Genomic DNA, 23,243 nt, shown 5'->3' on the forward strand with positions numbered 1-23,243 from the left:
CTGAAGACATTGCTGAACCCTGATAATGACTTGTTACCAGTCTCTTCAATTTAGTGTCTACAAGTAATTGTGAGTTGATTTATTGTAAAATTAACTTCATAAACTCCCCTGTGAGGTTAGAGGGGCTTATCTATTGGAAATTTCATTATCCCACTGTAAGAAAACTCATGATCTACCTGGTACTGTCACTTTTCCTGATAAAGAGTAACATCTACATCCTGAGTCAGGATGTGCTGCATGTCCCACATTATGCAAATGTTTTTCAGATGACTCGTGTGGTTTCCCCACACCAGAGAGCTGTGAGTCTCATTTGCATCAGGAGCACACCAGCCCTTTGGCCCTGGCAGCTGGTAGCTCAACTCCAGTGTACCAGGCAGGAAAGCTGACATTGCACTTTTGCTCTCCAGAAAAGATCCTGCTTTGATCCCTGACTCTGTGTCTATGGGAAACTCACCCACGTGGGAAATAGTTGCAGTGATGTTTTCCTGCCACAAAAAACATTCTGCTGTCATTAGTGGTGCTTAGGGAAAACCTGGCTTTCAAGCAAAACCTCATCAAACACAGGTTGTGAGCTGTGTCAGGTGTCCTGGTGCTAAGAGGTAGGATGCAGTAGGATGCAGTGATGGAAAAAGTGCCAGCACCTGCATCAGCAATGCTACCTCCCTCAAATGGGCACACAGGGCTGTCTGCATGCAAACAGCTGTCCCTCCTTGTTCTTTAAAGGAAAGCATGATGCATTTTAATGAAAGTTATTACAAGGGGATCATGAGCATGATTCCTTCAAGAAAAAAGACATGGAGGAAGTCATAGGACTTTAAGTATGTGTAGCTCTGCTCTGTGTGTAGAACAAGGAGAAAGCATGGTGTGATTATTTTTCATGAGCATATTATCTATACCATCTCATTTCTGGTTTTGTGCAAAGCAATATACATAATTATAAAATTCCCTGAGTTAATCAGACTTTCTAAAAAAAAAAGTGGTTCATTTCTTTCACCTGTAATGTTTATGGTGTTGCCAGTGCTGTTGTTTCTCCCTTTTCTAGTTTTATGTGTGGCCTGTCTCTTGAAGTAACAGCTCATTTTTCTTAAGTGAAACAACAGGTTCTGAAGCACAGACATTTGAAGCTATCTCTGGAACACACTTTCAGGCATCTCTCCTCAACTTTCAGTGTTTTAGACAGTTATTTATAAAGTATCCTCAGTCTGGCATCTGAAATAATCACATTGTTGTTATTATATCTTGCAAATTGTGTGTTCCATAGCTGTCATTCAGTGAAGAATATCCTGAATTTTGTATAAAACTAATCTTTCTGTCATTCCTTGTTCAGTGTCACACTGCAAACAATGACAAAGGATGGAAGCTCTCACAAGAAATGATAACCTCTATATCAAAATGATTGCAACTCCTACTGTATTTTCAGGTAAGTGTATGAACCATAGAAATGAAGAAATAAATAACATATTTATTTCAGAAGTGTTTAGCACTTGTGATGAAAAACTATGTGGAGCTAGGACAGAATATATGGATACAGTTATATTTACTACTCTGTATCCTCCCAGAATTATGCACATAGTAAGAACTGAATTTCTGATTTGAAAAGAGTAGACAAGTAATATTGAGGTACTCTTTACAGCCCGTAATATGTGAGATGTAAAAAAATTAGATAGATAAATAAAAGTATTGATAGGTTCATCTCTGATTTACTATTTTAATTATTTAATTTTTACTCTTCTTGTAACAGGCAAGTTCTCAAAAAATTGGCAGTTCAATATATCTTATGCCTCTCCAACATTCATTTTCACTCTCTCATTTTTTTTTTATTTTATTAAAATGCCTTCCAGAAAATACCATTCTAATCCAGTTGATAAGATTTTCTAAGAGAACAGCCACTGAGGAAGACTTCCATCTGCAGCCTATGGAAACTGTCTTTAGATGTGGATGCTTATTCTGTTCCTCAAAAGAAAGAAATCAGTTGTCTGGAGTTGTGTTACCTTCTTTAAGCAGTTTTCACCCCCTTATTCCTCATATTGCTCCTTTTCTTGACATTTATTTACTCTGTTGATATGTCTTCTTCCATAATACCAAAGGCAATACTTGAAAAAAAACTCTAATTGGAGTATAATAAAACTACTAGAAGCTGTATTGGAGAAAGATTTTGACCAGTCATAAATCAAACCATATCTGTTGAAAAGTTCATCAAACTCTCAGGCAAGATTAGGAAAAATAAAACTTGTAAGTTAAATAAATATAGTTTATTTTATTAAAGGTAATACTTGTTCAATATTGGTGTGATAGTGATCACAAAGACAGTAAAAACACTGCAGCCAACTTGGGGAGTACAGTAGGCTTCCAGAAACAGAGCAAATGATGTATCAGGTAAACAGGAAGCAAAAAAAGGCTTTCAAACTACCACTGTATATAGCACTTTTTAATAACATCCATCTTGCAGAATTTTTTTCAGAATAATGTTTAACTTTGGCTTGTCACTTATTCAAAGAACATCAAAGACACCTGTGCATGAAGCAGGATGTGATACCAGCCATGCAATTTATATTTTCCTTCCTCTGAGATGAGGAGGAAGTTAGTGCACTTGCAGTGTTCAACATATTGGTGACCTGGAAATTTAAAAGTGAAGTAAAAAAAAAAAAATCAATTTTACAGAGAAATTTTCCCTTTATTTTTGAAAATGTCATCTGGTTCCTTCTCAGACTAGGTCATGATGGACCAGGAAATCTCCAAAGTTTTTCTGAAATCCTGGCACTGAATTAGTCATTGACAAAAGAAAATGAGCTAATTCATTGGTGGAAAGACAGGTGCTGTCTTATTTGTGATGTTGCAACTTTTGATCACAGCTTACACCTTGTGAAAAAAATGTTAACATACTTGTATTTCCAGGTCTTTGCAGAAGTTTTGCCTATTCCTTGGGCACCATCACAATATTTGCTTGAACTTTAAAGAAAAATGAGTCTCATTATTTACTACCTTCTCCAACATGAACTCTGATGGCTTCCATTCATTCTTTTGTCAAGTTTTCTCACTGCAGTTTTGTGGATGAAAGATGAACACCCACTCTGGGATGGAGTGTGCCCTTTACAGAGGTCAGTGTCTGGAGCTGGTACAGTCCTTCAACACTTTTCAGTACTTTGACTCTGTCACTGTTCTTTTTTTCTTTCATTTCCATACTCCTCTGCATGTCATATTACTCCACTTCCAGGAGACAAGGAATTTGTATAATACAAAAGGTATTTGTACAATACAAACAAGAGCTTGTCATTAAGGACACTGTGCATCTTACTGTACTTCCAGCATTGTTTCAGCATTTGGGACAATGCTGTTTTCTCTTCCCTGCTGCTGTACCACATAAAATAATAAGTTCCTGGTATTTAATGACCTGCTGTCACACTATAATGTCAAATGAAAAAAAATATTGTCCTCCATTATTTTAGTATTTCAATGTGACAGAGGAATTTACAGTTATCAAAATATATGAAATGTGCAAAGACTTCTACAGTAACCTTTTAAGAAAACCTGAAAATCTTCATAAGAATCTGCTGAAACAAGCTAAGCACACTCCTCATTTGTAGTTCATTTACTGATAAAACTTTTAATATATTCATTGGTAAGTTTTCAAATTTCCTTTAAGTTATTGTAACCAAAATGTTTCCAGATGAATTTGTCTTTCATGTCAGCCAGCTTATTTTCATCACACAGATGCAACAGAATTTTTCCACCAAAACATTTTTCAGTTCTCATGATCTTACTGGTAAATTTAAGGTAAGAAAGAAGCTAAATTTTAAGCTAAGTAGGAGGCAGTATAATTTACATATATTCAGAAGTATAGGATGCAGTCCACAGATAAGATCTGTTCCCTTTTGTATTTGCTGTAACCCATTAATAACAATAATTTACTTGCCAGGAAGCAGAATAAGTATTAGTGATATACATACCTTACTCTCCTATTAGCTACTGAAATTTCAGGAGAAAGTCTGAAAGAAATGACTTCTTGCTGAGAAAAAGACCTTTTCCCATTTAGACTGCAAGAGGTAATAATCCACAGCAAATGAAACACGCATGTAAAATGGTGTTTTCTGGATGCAAACAATTGCAGTATCACAAGAGCTAAGGATGCCATTACATTAGGTACTATCAAAACTGGGAAAAGTAATGTTTCCCTCTTCTGACATTGAATTTTGCTCTTCAAAATTCAACCAGAACATGTAATTTCCTGTTATGCCACATGGCACATAAGTTAATTGAAAGTGTAACAAGCTATCATTTTATTTAATGGCTGATGTGAAGGTGAAATATACTGGATCATTTATGCACATTTTCAAAACAAAGCCTACTGCTCCCTACACAATTTTATGTCTTCTGACTTCACATTCTGCCTTGAAGTAGATGCATAAATTAATAAGTTGTCTTCCAATAAAATAGATTTACAAACTGTATCTCTTAGTAATGCTTCACCTTATTTTTTCTTGTTTAGTAATAAAAATTATCTATTAATTGGAAGAGAGGTAATGTTATTAGTTAAAAACCCTTTTGTGGAAATTGTTATTTGAGCCTTTCTGGAAAAGGAAATTTTAGATGCCGTGGCTCATTACTCTTTCTATAGAACAGTTAAAGTATTGTCTGTTCTGTTGGATTCCTGGTTCATCGACCTGATACATAGAGTCATTCAGATCTCATTGTATCTATCTTGCAGTCACAAAATAACATTAAGGACTTGTTTCTGCTGTCAGTAAAAATAAGTTGAGCGCCCTGATGGAGTTGCTTCAGCATAACCACACACAAATTATCAGTAATAGCAATTGAATAGCCTGCTTCTCCATGAGCAGAACTAAACCCTAACTTTGTAGAAAAAAAACCATTTTATAATTATAGATGGAAAAAATTACTATACCTATGCCAAAGTTTAGTTATTAAACTTCAAGGTCTCAGCTACTGAATGACTGTGCAATCTGAGTGGTTATGTGCAGTTTTCTGTGCATTTTCTCAAACTGCACATAACCACCCTATTGAAGGAAAACCTGTAGACCAGTGCTGTTCTGTTATTCATACTGTGTGCTCATTTATCTGTATATTTACATTAATGCCAGTGGGACTTACAGCCTTAATATCCTCCATGTTTCAGAGAGAATTACACAGAAATGTACAGACTAATTTACACTCCATTTTCAACCTACTATTCAACCAAAAGAAAATGTATAGTTGATCCTTGCAAATCTGTTCACAATAACATTTTCTTCAGACTACTGTGAAGCTGGAAGATATTTATATATCATATACTAATCTTTATGTATATGTAACATATGTTTATGTGTATACGAAATGTGCTTTAAAGGCAGTTCCCATGTACTGCTTTCTCAAATGCATAGGGTTATGCTTAAGTTAATAGGTATAGATATTTCAAAGTATCTGAAACTTTTTTTATTGTGTATTGAAAATTAAACTTTTCAAAGACTTCTTGAAAAGAAACTGTCAAAATATTGCTTTTCAGATAAAACAGATTTTCTTTCTCTTTTAGCAAACCCATCCTAGGCATGAAAATCTTTCTTGTCAAAAATTGATCTAATCAATCTATTTCCACAAGCAAACTTCAATTTTATGATATATTGGCTAACAAAATAGAACTAAAACTGTTTTATTATTTTTTGCAGGTTTCACTGCATTATCTGCATCATCTACACGCATTTAAGTAAGCATGTTAGTTTATAGTTTTTGCTTTGATGTGCTTGTGGCATAGTCACTAGAGGAAGTTTCACACAAAATATCACTCATACCAAGCCCACAATGCCATATAAACCAAAGCAATCATCAGATAATTCTTCAGATGTTGCAATTTCTGGGGAAAACTATGTTTTATCAAATACTTTGAAAATGGACACTCATTGTCATACAGTTGCCAGATACACTGAGGTTTAAATACTGGCATTTTAATAGAAAGAGATTCAGTTTCAGATACTTCAACTTTCATTCATGTAATTGAGGACTCACCACAGCTCCCTCAAGATATGTTATAAAAATACATCTGTTGTGAGGATAAAATCACAAGGAGCCATCCAGGCTAAGTCAGGAGACATAACATTTAATAATGATCTGCATGTGAGGACCCATTGACTTGATGAATGGTAGGTAAATTGTATGGAGCAAAAAAGTCTTACAGAACATCCATCACAGGTGCAGTAACACAGGGGACAGTCACTATCTGTATTTTTTTAATTATTTGGAGGGGTTCATTAACACAATAGATATAAATGTGATTTCCTCTTTCTCTTTGCATAGTTGTTTCTAACCTCACACAATGATGGGAATTAGAAGATGTGAAGAAGATTAGATTGTAGATTTGCATTTATTTCTTTGATTTTTTTTTTATAAGGCAATAGTACATATATTCACTAGGCTACTGCTTTCCAAATTCTCCATTGATTTCTCTTCTGTTATTTCAAAGTCACCTTTATTGAGATATGCATCTGCTACATTCTCCTGTCAGAGACAGGATACCAGGCTGAATAGACTTTCAGCTTAATCCAGTCTAGCTGTCATAAAGACTTACAGACTGTAAGTTCCAGAAATGAAAAGGATCAAAATTATTAGTGGAGACTCAAAAATATAATACAATCATACAAAATAATTACTATCAGGACTCCTTTACTTTACAAACATATAAAATGAACTTACTTTGAGGGTAAGAAGAGGGGAAAAAATCCTTCCATTAGAAAATATAGTCACAAAGCTTTGAACAAATAAATTCACACACTGCAGGGTACGCACACACACGCATGCAGGCAGGCATGCACGTATGTACACACACAGGTGCACACATACACGCACACACACACACATGCTTAGAGTTTACACTGCATTCTTCTGATGCCATGATTATTATTTTATTTGTACACCCACCTTTACTGCACATTCTAAACAAACAATAGACAACAGTGTAAGGACTTTTTTTGCTTAAAACTGCAACAAAACAAGTCTCAACATTTGCAAAACATTCCTTTATTATTAGAAATAAATTATTTTGTATAAAAATTAGCATGCATTGACCATTGCATTTATTTTAGCATAACCCAGGACTTAATTCAGTCAGCCGTCACAAGAAACAAACTCATCTTCTTTTACGAGTTGAACAATGTAGGACAGGAAAGGAAATTGTCACAATCACAAAAAAGTACTTACAAATATAACATCAGACATGATTTATTTCAACAGCATTTTTTTCACAAGCTAACATTTGTTTTCCTTTTGTGATTTGCTTCCATTTGTGATTTGCTTCCTTTTGTGAGTGAAAAGTTCAGAAGCTTGACACTCTGTTATAAAACTGGACTTTTCCTTCCCCTGTCTCTTTTTGCCTTTGCTTTTGTTTAATTCTTGTTCTTTAGGAGACTGGCTATTGATTTGAATGTAGACTACTGATATTTTCAAGACTGAATTCTGGTGGTGGTAAAGTCTATGTTTGCAAGATCCAGTCCTGCAGATCTTCCAGTGAATTTCATCCCTGCTCAGTTTGCCTGATTGCTGTAACTGACATAAGTTGTCTTGGTAGAGGAGGCTGTAAATCAAAAGAAAAAGAAACAAACCAAAACCAAACAACAACAACCAAAAAAAACCAAAACAAACAAACAAACAAACAAAACCAAAGTTCAGGATTTTTAGAAGCAAGAGAGGAGGAAAAAAATCGTATTTAGCATTTGAATTCAGACAAAGTCCTGTTATATTTTCAAACAATATGGTCCATGTCCATGAAATAAAGAATGTTGAAGGATGTATGTAAGCAGTATATAAACTGGATCTCAATTTCTGTGTTCATGACAATTTATTTTTTCTAAGATTTGGAAAGCATGGGTCAATAGAAAGGAAAAATGATGAGTGGTTTCAGCATACACACAACAGAATTTCAACACCTGGTATTATTTTGTCTGAATTCCATATAAAAATGTTTTACTTTAGAGACTGGATTTTCTTTCTCTTCTACTGTTTGAAGACAACGTTGCAGTCAGTGGTGGTTTGCCCATCCAAAATCAGACTTCTGCTCCTTGAAAGAAGCAAAGCCTAACCCTTTCCAAATTAGAGAAACTGAGCAGATAGTCCCTACAGAACATATTATCTGGAGAAAATTATGGTCTCCTTATGTTGATGGTAAGCTGATCATGTATGTCTTCTTTTGATCAAAGCTGATACTCCTTGTTCAGAAAGAGGCAATATATTGAGAGAATTAAACAGCTCCACTATTGCAAAACTGAACAACTAGGAATTTTTTAAGAAAGTTTGTTTCAGGTTCTAGCCCTTACATCCTTGCTATTAAGAAATATAAAAAAATATGCTATAAAAATATGACTCCAGTCATATCACTCAAAGTTAATTTAATGGTTGGAGGAGAAAAGTGATTACATTAGGTCTCATAGTTAGTTCTCTAATTTTAAATCAGTTGGGTATGTGGAAAATCAGGCTGATAGGGGACTGAGTCTCTTATTTCTCTATAATAAGGTCTATGTTATGCTGCATAAAGAGGAATTTGACTTTCTAAATATGTTTTATATTCCGTCTGCTACAGACATGTTCTGCCTATGATAGTGAAGATTGCAGCCAGCAAGATGACAATAACAGGATGGCAAAAAAAGTTTCCTGGTTTATAGATTCAAATTTTCTATTTCCATACCTTTCTTCAATTTGTTTCTTTTTTCTATCTAGAGTCTGGTGAGAACAGCTGAGATAGATAGGAAAAGCATTCTTCATGCAAACTCCTAAATTCAGCCCAACAGTCTGATGATTTGTGAAGAACAGACTACAGAAACTGGGCAATGACAGTTTCTCTCTTCTGTATCATAGATTAAACTAAATAAAGGATCACTAAAATGGGTGCAAATTAATAGTGGTTAGTATAACTAAGTTTACTACTGTTTTTTGTCATGTTTTCTTAGATTTGCTGAGCAATTTAAATCTAATACTGCATCTGCCATTTTTTAAGACACAACAGAACCAGACTATTTAATTCACGTTACTATAATCCTTTTCCCTAAGAATATATTTATAAGCATGAATAATCAAACAAAAGCTGCAAAATGTAATTTTTCTTACTTTCACTTGCACAGGTAGTTCCAGTACTTTGTGTCTAGAAAAAGCTAATTCATGAAAGGACTGCTTTTGGCACACAAAGCAAGTCTTTCTCTTAGCTGATCACAATATTAGAGCACCAACATGAAATAGCTTTATTTGCATGTATTGGGAAACTTGAAGCAAGTATAGCCTAATTTACATCTTCCACATCTTTCAAATGGGATGTACTGCTCTCGTCTGAACTCTCTCATGCTCCCACAGCTGGATTTCTGAGAGGATTCTATTTTTTCTTTTGGCCTGCTGAGTTCCTACTCAAAATAATGCAGGACTAATGAAATGGCACCAGGATCTTCAAGATAGATCTTCAAGCATAGAAGGATTTTTTTTCCCCAGTTAATAAATAACAGATAAATGCTCATCTGCAAACTCTGCACACTTGGGAACAAAAGGATAGAAAGATCAGAGCTTATTTTTTTCTCTTTCCCTGAAAGTAGGGTCAGATACATAATCAGGTTAAGTTAGATTACCACATTGTCCTGTATGAGTTGAGTTGAGTTCTGTGATAAGTTTACATGTGCATGTTTTTAGCCCACAGCAATGTAACATAATCAGATTTATCACAACTCAGTAAGCTAAATTATGTGAGGACATTTGCAAGAATACAATACAAAATACAAAAATACTAGCTAACACACCTCAGCTGATATAATTTGTTAAATTACTGTAACTTTGTTGTGTATCTGAGAATTAAACAGTTTTGATAGAATTAATCTAGAGTTGATTAAGAAACAAAAATTATCCAGTTGAGTTCTGAGTGTTATTACTTAAAAAAATTATAACATAGGTATTTAATGTAGACAGTGGTTTGAAATATATTAAAACTAACCTCATCTCCAAAGAGTGTTTGTGGTTTTTTACTTTATAAATATTGCATGTGTCTTTTTAGTTCTATGGAATAAGTCTTGAGTTCATGTTTGGGGACCTGAAAGCTTCAGCAGCCGGTGTCCTGCTTTTTAAGACTGTTAGCATTTCACAATAATAACGTGAACCACATTTGGCAAGCCTAGATGGCCAGAAAAAGTAATGGACTTGGCTCAAAATATTTCTGAGAATAAACACTCTTTTATAGCTCCAGTTGCTACTTTGCTGTTGAAACAAAAAAAGAAGAAAATAAAAGAGCAATGTAGAATGATTATTATGATCTGACCTATATTCATTTAATGTACTTGTCATTGCCTTCTGTAACCACACCTGGATGGGTTTTTTTGTCCTTTTCCCCAGAAACAATTTATTTTTCACTGAATATGGACCTATTCCCACAAATAAACCCATGAACATATTCTTGTGGAAGACAACATAGAATAATGGGTGTTAGATGGAACAGGACAAACTAGATAGAGCAGAGTTATCTCTGGATGGAAAGCAAAAGGGATTGCATGACTATCTCATCCTGTTTCTCACCTAGTTATGAGCACTGCTATCATTTTGAGTGTTTGTGCTTGGTAAAGGGGGGAAACAATTACTGCTCACTTCTGGTATACTAGAAGTAGACTGATATTTTGCAATCAGTTTCATATGCTATCATTGAAAAGAAAGATCTATCTCACATAGAGTTACTGCAAGAAGAAATTTTGTGGGGCTGAGAAGTTGTTACAAGTGACACAGTGAAAAGGACTTATGCTGCATTGTGCACTTAAAATTCACAGGAACTTTCAAATGCTTTGACAATAACTATTTCAGGGAAGAGAGAAACCCATCTTAAGGCCTAGAACTCAATTACATAGGGAGAGCTTTCTGGAGTGCAGATGACTTGACTGAATTTTTGTCTATGAAGCATTATGATGGATGAAAACCTTGTCAGGACATACTCCTGGTGAGCTCAGAATTATATAGGTGTGTTACTGTTAAAGTCATGTTTAGAGCACAGTAAATAAGCATTACCCTGCAGTATTGGACTATTTGAAAAGCAGATTTGCTTCCAGTAGCATCTGTTTCTATGAATTATGCATAGTCATAGTTTAAGAAATATCAGTCACAGCATTTCTTAATTAGGTACAGTAGATAAACATCAGATATCCAAGACTTTCTTATTAACACTCTTTCTCACCCCACTGTGAAAACCCTGCTTTATCCTCTCCTTGGAAGTTTATAATTTTTCACACTCAGCAAAATCCATGTCTCTTTTCCTTTTTGCCTTCTGAGTTTTCTGAAGAGTTGCAAAATTACCGAGTCTTTCATATTTCCAATTCCATTATTTGATCCGCAAATAATTTCTATGCCTTTCTTGTTTGTCCTTGGTTACATGTCTCAGTCTGAAGCTCTATAAGCCCAGAGCTCACTCTAGCAGTTTTACACATTTTGAAGGGTCATGAATTTTTCCAATGAAACAGTTTGCACCCAGTATCCTCCATGCATCAGCAAGCATAGTATAGTAAAGTATGGTAGAGTTATGGACTACTTTTATATAGTCTTCAATCTGGCAAACTCTGATAGATTTCAGTAGGGGGTTCATTTTTCAGAAATAAATACAATAGTTGAATCCAAACTTGGTACTGACTTGTCTCAATGTGCTTAACCAAAACAGTACTACTTAAACACCAATATCATCCAAAAGAAATAAAAATTAAAAATAAAATATGTTGTTTGCAGTAAAATGACTGAAATGCTTAGCTGCCACAGCTGCTGCCCATCTAATGTGACATTGTTTTCTCAGAAGAAAACAATTCTCAATTTCTCTGCACTGGGTATAAAGTCTTTGCTCATAGTTGATTATTATTTTTATTAGGAAGTCCAGTTTATAAAATGGTATGTCATGTGGTGGAATGGGAGCTATAACTTCTGTTTTCTCCTGTACCACAGCAAATTTGAGATGTAGCAAGATTCAAGAACTTTCCTGACATGGGAAAGAATTTTTTTCCCATTAAAAATCTATGGTATATTAGAACATATTTTAATTAAGCTTCACACAAATTATCATGATTTTGTACCAGGATGAGTGAGACCAGAACAAAAACCAGGATGGGAAGGATTATGCTGGGAAGTGTTACTCATGAGTTGTGATAAATGAACAATCCAACAAATATGAAGGTAGAAAGGTAAAAAGCATTATTTTCATTTACCTATCTGACTGCAAAATAAAAACAATGCTAGATGTTTTCATTGCAGTTTTTTTTTTAACAGCCTTTGAGTCTTGAATATACAATGATGACCATAAACACACCTCATGAACTGTCAGGACATACCACTGGCACAGCAATGTACAACACACCAAAATAGCACTAGCTAAAACAAACAATTTTTAAAAGATGTGGTGTTTCAAAATCTGCTTGTGCTTTTTTTTTACTAATAGCCTCCTGTGAAAATCAATTTCTTTGAAACAGCTCTAGACATTCCTGCATTCAGCAGTACATGAATTCTGACACATCTCTGGATTCATGCAGAACAAGCAACAAAAATAATTAAGTTTATTATTAAAAGAAAGTGCATTCTTGTGAACGTACATCTATTAAGATGTGCTGCCACTCTTGACCAAGTCTACAGATGACTTACTGTTGGTTTCAAGACTTTCACACAGTTCAGTCTTGACTTCTCCATTTGGTCTGTCGTTTCCTTTCTGTGACAGTTTGCTTTGCATTGTAGCAGCTGTCACCACAGCCTTGAAGCTCCTCTTCCGTTTTTGAACATTCTGCTCCGGATGAAAAATGATAATATAAACCTTGGGCATGTAGAGCATGCCCAGAGACACAGAAGCACTTAAACTCATGGAGATAGTCAGTGTTGTTGTCTGGATGTACATCTGGGGAAGAAAAGAAACAATATAAAAAATCATTGTTGTATTGATTTAATTCAAGAAGGAAAACAAAGCAGCTATCTTAAAAGTATTAGGTGGAAAGAGAACATCAAAAGGACCCTTGGCTTTGGTTGGTTTTAATTGTAGCTGAGTATGGCTGTTTCCTGTTGGATTCATAACCTTAAGAGTAGGTGGTAGAAACAACATAATATTCATGAAACTTCATTCTCATAAAAGTAACAAAGAATGTGCAGCAAACACATTTTTAGAAAAACAACCAGTATGTCTGGACAAGAAGACAGGAATGACAATAGAGTTAGCCTTGTGTCATCAATTTTAACAGACAGAAGCCTCTACACCAATATGCCACATGGTGATTCAACAGTGTGTGCAGCATGGCTCAACTGACAGCAGCATAATGCAGAATCTAATGGAATCTTTTATATAGTCTGTGAGTTTCAAGCAGGAAAAAAAAAATTAGTTTTCCATAGCGATGCTTGAATATTCCTGATGGTGTTGGGAGGTAGATTTTTTTGTTTGTTTGCTTGTTTTCCATCCTATTTTTGAATTCTAATCACAGTGCTCTGTTGGCACACAATAAATTTATTAATATGTCATGGTCCTAACTAAGAAATCAGAAAATTGAGGAACCATGAAATTATCTCACAGAAGACCTCAGTTCCCTATAGATAGAAAGGAAAAATCTGGCATTTCAGAGTGAGTCTGTATTTTTTGTTATCACCTACAAAAAGAAAGCAATTCTGGTATTCCATAATACTATAAAAGAAAATGGCAATAAACACTCCATAAGAACAGCAGACAGAAATTTGTTTGATGAAGTATTTAGCTAATATATTACCAATACTAATTGTAGTTCTGCTCAACAGTTATTTTTTCTTAGGAAATTATTTTTTATTAACCATATTATGAACAAAAAATACTTTATAGTTCTGTGTTAAGTAGGAAATCTCTCAGTAATCCTTGTTATATTGAAAAAGATACTGAAGTAAAACATGCTTAGTGCCTTCACAGATGATTCAGTGACGTTGTCAGGCATGATTTTAAGCACTGGCCAACACTATCACATTAAACTGAAGATAAGGTGGTAAGTCTGTCTGCAATGTCAGCTTCAGATCATCATTTTTTATGAAGTGCCCTTGGGTGACTTGGCCCTTGGCAGAAAAGTAGAGATATAATAAACTGTTGTGCACTATTATAGCCAAACAATTTAATGTCTTTCAGCCTACAAAGTTTTTCCATTAGATACTTTCTCCTTAGGGATCACAAATAAACTGTGCTCTCTCATATAAAGCAATCTTAGGTAAGAAAAAAACATGGATTCTGAACAACCTCTATGTATAATTGCACAGAAATACAAATACTGTGCCAAATGCTACCATAAAAAGAAGCATAGCCCAATGTAGTCTTCAAGAAAACACTAAAAATTCCTGAATATCTGTAAAAAGCTCAACCCGCTTTCAGGGACAGCACCAGCCTGAAAAGACAATCAGGACTGTCTGTTGTGCTGAGGAAAGGTACAGGAGTAACACCTTCCTTCATTTGAATCATACATCAATTCAGTACTTGAGGAAATAATATGCTCTTTTCTCACACCAGTGAAATAATTCTATTCCTATCAATCTCCAAAATGACAGTGGTGTGCCTGAAAGCAGAGCTATATTGTGCATGAACATTTCTAATGAAAACATTACATGGTCACACTAATAAGGAAGTTTTTTCAGACTTCTGTGGAAGGACCTCTGTGCAGATGCATGTTCACATGCAGACAGCACCAATGCACATGTTTGTTTCTCCCTGAACCAAATTGACTGATCTCCAAACAAACTGGTACAGCAGTGGCTTTTAGGGTTAAGCATTTAATTAAGTGGCATCCAAAAGCAAAAGTATTTTGGTTCCTAAACATGAATATATTTCCTGATATGATGGGCAATACATTTTAAAAACTGCATTGTGTATGAAAGTTCCATTAAACATAAAAATTCTTTTTTAAGCCTTACCATTTTTTAAAATCCAAGTTATGGCAGTTAAGTGCTACCTAAGCCTCACCCATGCATTCTGTAACAATGCCTGGCATTTAAATATATTTTGGGGTTTTTATTTCTTATCAAGTACTCAAGTTCTAAGACTTCTCTTTCTCTCATGGTTTAGTGTAAGAGTGATATGATAAAAAGGATAAACCTCCAAATGTTATAGGATAAAATGCGTGCATTACTTTATTAGTAACATTAAAAAATTTATACATGATAGTAGATCTCAATGATCTTTCTAGCAGTAAGAGGTGCCACAGTGCCAAGATCTTACTAAAGAGATTTCTCTTAGTGTGTCAATGTCAGCTTGAAGGTTTACATTCAACTAAGCTACATAAGTGAAACAGCTCTGAATCTTATCATACACTGAAAAATTAAGATCCTACAGGTTTCAGCCCAGGTATTTTTCATTACATATATCATTACATTTAATCTATTTTCTGTGAACTTAACTGCTGACCAGCACAAGAGCCTCTTTTAAAAATCCAGATCACAGTTAGTTTCATATTGCTGATTACAGTTCATATGCAATGGGGTTTATTTCTAATGATTTCTGTGTTCTTGAACCAGCCACTATAGTTATGGAAGTATCAACACCAGGGTGAACTGGGAGTTTTCTGACAGGATAATTTTCAAAGAGTGATTATAGTTTTTAAAGAGCCTCAGACTCAGGGATCCTGTTTTTCATGGATCCCTCTTATTACTTACTCTTTAATGAAGCCAGTGAGAAAAGGATTTTGAGACACTTGCTCAATCTTGAGGGAAAGGCCTTGAACATATCCTTACACATACACATTGTGTGTGTGCATACATCTATCTGATTCCATAGGCTAATGCAATTGCATTCTCAGCTGGAGGGTGAGTTGTCCATGACAGTCTGATTCCTTTTCCTACTGTAATCATAGAATAGTTTGGGTTGGAAGTTACTTTTAAAGGACCTCTAGATCAGCCCCCCTGCATTGAGCAGGGATATCTTCGACTAGATAAGGTTGCTCAGAGCACCTGACCATCAATGTTTCTAGGTATGGGGCATTCACCACCTCTTCTGGCTAAACTGTTCCAGTGCTTCACCTCCTTCATCATAAAATAATCCTTAGTACTTGTCTGAATCAACCCTCTTCTAATTTTAAAACCACTACCCCTTGTCCTATCTCAACAAGCCCTACTACTTTTTTAAGTTGTCATTTGAAGGCTGAGAATCTGTTTACAGGATGGGAATATCTCTTGCATTTAATCCTTCTTTTCTTGGGAATCCCCATTCTTGCAGCCTAATGAAGCCCATGTCTAGCAAACAGGATACCACACACACTTGGTTTGACTTTTGTCTGACTCTTACCTTGCTTTATTCCTGACAAGAGGACAATGATGTTTTATGGCTGTGCATTCTGGGTACTTTTATTATTCTGGGAACATAACTACCTGTAACTTTTACAGAATTAAATGCTCTAAAAATAAGGAGCAATGGAGCAACAAAAGTAGCTCAGTTTAATAAGATATGACGTCTGAATAATTTTTCATGTGTCTCACAGTGGTAGCTCACTCGAAGTTACAGAAGAATAAAGGTCCCTTTTTTGCAATGATTCATAGTTACACAGAAATGAATTTCAGCACTCCTCACACCAAAATCCCTTCTGAACTACAAACTTTTTGTGTGATAATGCCTTTCACAAATGTAACAAAGACTGCTGTATCTATTGTCCTTGTTCTTGACAGTCAAAGGATATGTCAGAAAACTAAAATCATGGTAATTCAAGGAAAAACACCCTTTAAACTATGGGAAATACTTGAGGCCTAAATACCTTCATGTCTCTATCCTCCACCTCAACCCCACCCCAGAACTGATACAAGACTTTTTATGTACAATTTTAACCTCCACAATTGACAAAGGATCCATCACAATAGACAGTCCCTTGTGAAAAAGATTCAGATCCCTGCTCAGACACATGATTTCTCTATCCCACAAGTGGCCTGGACCTCTTCCTCATCAGAAGGTTCCTACTAGCTATTAGTATAGCCTTCAGATTATCCTAACTCAGCAGCTAAAATAGATAATGGCCATTGATTCTAGGACTATGTGTATCTTTCTACTTTGAAACCTACAATGTTCCACAGGAAACATTGGGCCAATGAAACATGCTATTTTAGTAAAACACAGACACTCTAATGAGTTCTCCAGTTTTAAAGTACTTGAAACTGAATTGCCTCCAATTTCTATGCATCAAAGCAGGTGTGCACACTGAATTGTCCCAGTGCAGGTAGCTGAATGACTGCCTCTCAGCCACGCTTCACTGCTAGGAAATAAAATATCCCTCAAGTCCCCAGCAGTGTCCCATCTGTTTGGTGCTTGCTGAGGCAAAGTTCAACACAGAGCAACTACTTTCACTAAAGGAAAAAAAAAAGTAGTAATGTCACAACCTTGTCCAGATTGCTTCCCTGTTTTGAGACCTCCCCTATTTTTACATATAAGATAATATTCAGAATCTCTACAGAATTGCTGATTTTCTCATGCTATTTATTTTTCTCTTCTACTCAGGTTTAATAAGTCAAATAGAGAACAGACTGTTCCCTAATCTGGTTCTAATAGTATACCCTGGAAAGGTATATTGCTATTGTGATGTCTTGAATAAATTTAATGTATTTTCCACTTTGGCACAAGCTCTCTAACTCCCGGTAGTTGTAACACAGATGAAAAAAAGTCCAGCAGTGAGTGAAGTGCTAAATCACTGAGGGAAGTCCTGGAACATCTCAAACTACGAGTGTGCCTAGCATAGACTCAACTCAGCTACTTGCAGTCCAAAGAGAAGTGGATGTATGAAAGGACACAGCTGGTATAATGGCTCTCATTGACTAATTCTATACAATTTGCCCTTTAGAAGTCTCTTTCTCCACAGGATAGAGCAATAGCCTTGGTATCAAACACTGGAGTTTTGAACCATCCTGCTGAGGCAGATAAACACAGGCACTCTTGAACATGTCCCACATTGCTAGTAACAGAGCAGAAGATTGAATTATGATTTAATTTTTCCTTTATCCTTGTTATCAAATTCTACATGTCTCTTATGTGAATCTTGGTTGCTTCAGCCAGTTTCATATTATAAGGACAGAACAGCAGCAAGTTTTGTTTCCCAATAGATTTTTTTTGATATCATTCCCTCCTTCCACTCTTCCCTTCATTCTCAGCTGCTAGAAACCTTACCAGATCATTTCTATCCAGGAGATAAATGATACATCATAAAATGAAGATACATATCATCTATCTACAGGCATGCCTCATATTGGGAAAGACAGCAAAATGGGCCTTCTTTCCTTATGGTGGAGACAGCATAAGTCTTTTTATTCCCAGGAAAACACTGAAAGCATTCATAGCCATCTTCCCTGCGCTGCAAAACATAGAAGGCTTAGAAAAAAGACAGTCCTTTTCTTCTTTTAAAGTAATGCACATGCCATACACTACAATTACTTTCATGTGTGTTGCTGCTTGCTGAAGAGTTGACTGGCTGACAAAAATTATGTTTCACAGTCCTGTTCACAAATTAGAAAGAAATGCCATGCAATGGATTCCACACCAAAAAGCAACAAGGAAAAGCCTGGATACAGACAAATATATATGAAATACATTTGAAACCAGGAGAATGTAAAAGGAGGTAACAATGATGACAAGGAGCCAAAAACTAACCAAAGGATTCATGCTTCTCTGCAGAACCCCATAAGCCTACACCTACAGGTTTTTATTGCTTTCACTGCAAAACATACTTTTCTATCTTGATCCGTGGGAAGAAAATTTTTTGAAGGAAAACATAACAGGTACAAGTCAGTCATTGCTTGGCTTATATAACAAGATTATTTTCCAGGTATAAGATAAACTTCACTGAGTGAGTCTTATTCAAACATTTGTTCAGTTAGAAAACATGGGAAGCTATGGTACCTATATATCTTTTGGCCTTTTGAAAACATTCCTTACCAAAATAGCAATTAAAATGAGGCTTAAAGAAGAAAAGTGAAAGCCTTCTCAGAAAATGAAACTAAAATGTCCGTAAGATGATTATTTCAAGTAAATGTAGACTATGATTCTTCACACAGCAGAAGAAAACAAATCCTGAGGAAACATATAATCTTTATTTTTCTTTTTAAATTCTGCTGCTTTCAGGAAGTTATGAGAAAGAAAAGCAATAACAACTGATTTCAAATTAATGTGTGCCACATTTAAAAAGTATGAACTTCCATTAAGCTTGGATGTGAGAGGAGATATAAAAGCTCGGAGGAGTCCTGGTGGAATATGTATATACCTGCATTTCAGAAACTGAATTATGGTAACTATTCACTTCCAATTTTCCACTTAAGTCCAATTTTGACCTTACCTGCAATATTTGTAAGGGGAGGGAGAGGGGAGGGTCCAAGGAGATTTTTTTGTGGCTTTTCAATCTCTAAAGGGGGAGTGAGGTGGGGGGGGGGGTGTAAGAGAGAGAGAGAGAAACATTTTACCAAGGCCCATGGTGACAGTGTAAGGGAAAGTGTCTTATTCTGAAAGAAGGAAGATTTAGACCAAATATGAGGAAGAAATTTTTTGCCATGAGGGTGAGACACTGGCACAGGTTGCCCAGAGAAGTTGCAACTGTCCCATCCCTTAAGAGTTCAAGACCAGGCTGGATAGGGCCCTGATCGACCTGGCCCAGTGAAATGTGTCTCTGCCCATGGCAGAGGGGTTGGAACTAAATGATCTTTAAAGGTGCCTTCCAACCGAAACTTTTCTGTGATTCCATGATTCATAGTAACATGGTACTTTCTTAACATGGCAGACAATAATGTCCATTGTCATTTCTATTGGCAAATCTAATCTCTTAGCATAACATTCTAGACAACCAGACTTTTTGATTGTTTTTTCTTCTTTCCCCTTTGCTTTGTTCAATATGCCAGTTTCAGGTACTTTAGCTCCTCCAAAACTGCTAATTTCAAAAAGCTTTTTGTTGATGTGTAACCCCTGTAGACATCTTTATAGATAACATCACAGAGCACTGGCATCAGTAATTATGCTGTTTTTTTTGGCAAAAGCTGGAGAAGATTAGACAAGCAAGTGTTGCATTATCAAACATTCTGCTCATTGGAAATAAGCAATATTTTTGAAGGGAAAGAAATATTCAGCTTTACTTCATCTGCAACATTTATTACAATGTCATATTAAACTAGTAATAAACTAAAATCTGATCTTCACTGTGACCCATCCTCAGGATATCTATGTCATGGAAAATCCTAACTACTGCCTTGCAGACTTTCAAAGTAATTTAAAATATCAGTATGTAAATTGATTTTTATTTCTTTTCTTAAATTCTCATAATATAACTCATTTTTCTTCTCATATATTACACTATCATATAGCTTGATTATAGCACAGCACACAATTTATTGCAGTATTATGATTTTTAAAGTCCAACCTTTCATCAACCTTACTGCAAATAGAGTCACAGTTTTCAGTAATTGACCAAAGACTAATCTCTATTATGTCTGTAGTAATGTGTATGTCAGTCCTGATATTCAGGAATACTGAGCTCCAAAAGATCAAACAGAAATTTAGTACTGATTTTTTTGTAAAGCTAAGCTAAAAGAATTTCAAAATAAAAGTAAAAAAACCCCCAAAAATGTAAAAACATAGTGGAAAAAGACTGTGGTTCATGAAAAAACTGAGAAATGAAATTAATTAAATGAGGTCTTATTTATAATTAATTGAATCTTCAACATAATGTACAAGTAGGATTTTATGGTATATTGTGTTACACTTAAGACTTCTTATTGACAAAATGCTAAACAAAGAATTTATTGTTTATCTAATTAAAATCTTAACAGCCTACTAAAAACCATATCAAATCTTATTATTAATAATCCAGTTACAATTAGACTGGCTTTTCTTTTCATATTATTTAATCATTACAGGAAAATCTCATTAATAGTATAGCTAAATCTGTATACACATAAACTTTTGACTATTAATGCCCTTCCTCCAGTGATACACACCTGGTCCCTGCTCTCTGGTTCCTAAGGCCAACAGATTTAGCCCCCCACAAGACAAATAGAAAGAAGGGGAAATTATGTATCCCAAGTCCTTGATGCTGATGTCTGGTATTCCTTCTCCCTTAGTCTTGGATCTGGCTGAGGTTGTATTCACACATTTTCTAATACTGTGTCCTTATTTCCTCTTTTTAAAATGAGTTCTCCTCTAAACTCAGTCTATCTGCACCCATTACCTGCTTATTGATTGGAATTAAGTCACAGTGACTTTGTTAGTGAGTGTTTTTGCAGGTGTGTTAGATTGCTGCCATGCCCAGTGTTCAGTGCCCTGAGCTGGAACAAGCCTGGCAGTGCTCTCCCCACTGCAGGACAAGTGCTACCACAGCCATCATAAGCTCCAAATATAACAAATATATTCCAAAAGCCTACAGCAATATAAAGTCTGCAGCCTTTTTCTAGTAACAACACACCTCCCATACATATTTATTGAGCAAGAGTTGGGTGTTCTGTAAAACCTTATTTCCAACCTTATTTGATAAAAAATACTCCTTTATTATAAGATTTCCAAAGAGCATTCAAATGACTTTCATATCACTTTCAAATACATCAAAATTAAAATTCTCTTTTGTCAAATACATTCTAACTTGAATAACTATCTAGTTCTTGCAATTTTATCACTTTTACAAAAATTTATTTTATAGAGGTGGTTTATTATTAATTAGGTCTTCAGGTATCTACTTTGAATGCAGATTGAATTTACCCTAAAGCTAAAAAACTAGCAAATGTGGCAGGTAGACTATTTAAAATAAATTCATGCCAATTCAAACATTTTCAATTATAATCCCTTTGAAAACAGGGGAGCTGCATTTCAGAACACTTAACACTCAAGGACCCAGCTGGCAACCCCAAAATTGTCACTTTCATATGCATAATTGTATTGTGATGAAAAAGGGAAGGCAAGAAAACTTCCTTATAGTGAACTAAGGAAAGATGTTGCCAATGAAATAAAAATATATTGTCTGCATTTAATTCAAATACCAGGATTAAAATAAGAACTAATTATTCTGTATAACGCAAAGGCCATTGATGTTGACTAATACATTCTAATAACTAGGATATATCACTGAGTAGGAATTTTTTCTTGTCCAGATTTGAAATACATAGAGTATTACAATTCTGTCTTTTTAAAATTCCCAATGCTTACTAAAGATCTATTACCTATGCTCACAAAGCATAGAAAAAGGTTAACCTTAAGTGGTGGTTTATTACGCTATTAACTACATTTAGTTTCTTTTTTTTCTGAAGTCTCTTAAATATGCATAATACCTGAGCTAAAGAGATAACTGTGTCTAGAAATACTGTAAAACAGCCTCTAACTCTGTAATAATTAACTTGCTACCAGGTTTTGTTTTAAAATATGTTTGCTTATTTAGCGCACATAGCTTAAGTGTCAGAGTTTAAGTACCTGATAGAGACAAATATTAAGTGAAGTACACTTGCTCAGAAGATAATTTTATTTAGCATCTTCAAGCAGGGCATAATTAAGTTACTCTGTCATACAAAATGATGGAGGCTTAAACAAGTAACAGCTGGTTACCCCAATGGCTGTACAACTGAAGGGCAGCCTTTGGCAGGAAAAGCTGTGCAAACACAATCAATACATTATGCTAATGGGAACAATGTAATGAGCAAGGAAGCAGCTAAAACGGAATGACAAAAAGAAAAACAAACAATCAAACACGTCCCTGCAGCCCTCAGCAAGCATTTCAATCGCAATTTGTGAACAGAAATCTTACAACAGTTGTCCTCAAGTGCTAGTCTTATCTAGAAATGTTCACTGTCTTCATTCCTTATGTCAGAATAAATTTAATGGCAGCCAGATGAATCCACTGATGGCTGTTTCCTTGGCTTCAATGAATTTACACTGTATTACTCCAAGTGATGAATTGATCAAAACTTAAAAACTAATAAAAATATTTTTTCATCAATTTTCTCTCTGATATTTTATCAAAATTAAATTACCTAAATTGCAGTATAAATTAGACTTAAAAATCTGCATATTACAAAACTATTTCCTCTCTGTTGATACCAATTTCTAAAGGTCTCACTTGAGTGTTTACTTGCCTTGGTGTCATTCTGATTTATTTTATTCCGTAATTGATTGTGACATTACTCCAGTACAGATTTTCTGTTAGATTTATTCACTGCAGAAGATCCTTGTGAATCCCCTAACACACTCTGGAGCAGGAAAAAACACCCTCTAACCTGAACTGGATTTTAGAAGCAGACACCAGGTTCTTAGATTGAGTGCAAAGGGCAGGTATGTGGCTAAACACAATACA

At 35.2% G+C, this 23,243-nt stretch overlaps 1 protein-coding gene across 7 annotated transcripts in view; it reads right to left on the reverse strand.

Annotated features, from left to right (window-relative positions):
* Window positions 1–6,985: 6,985 nt before the first annotated feature.
* Window positions 6,986–23,243, reverse strand: part of GRM8 (glutamate metabotropic receptor 8) — a 315,531-nt gene continuing 299,273 nt past the window's right edge. For 6 of the 7 annotated variants that reach the window (XM_071423785.1, XM_071423779.1, XM_071423781.1 and 3 more), the window contains 2 exons: window positions 12,613–12,859; window positions 6,986–7,558 (listed from right to left, as the gene is read on the reverse strand). In XM_071423785.1, coding sequence (XP_071279886.1) covers window positions 7,509–7,558; window positions 12,613–12,859 — 297 coding nt within the window. In that variant the 3' untranslated portion in view covers window positions 6,986–7,508. Of the gene's footprint in view, window positions 7,559–12,563; window positions 12,860–23,243 lie in introns of all 7 variants that reach the window. The other variant, XM_071423786.1, reaches the window with a different exon arrangement.

The sequence above is a fragment of the Agelaius tricolor genome, unplaced genomic scaffold (genome assembly GCF_023055355.1).
Source record: "Agelaius tricolor isolate 1412-34295 unplaced genomic scaffold, bAgeTri1.0.p SCAF_3, whole genome shotgun sequence".
NCBI lineage: Eukaryota > Metazoa > Chordata > Aves > Passeriformes > Icteridae > Agelaius > Agelaius tricolor.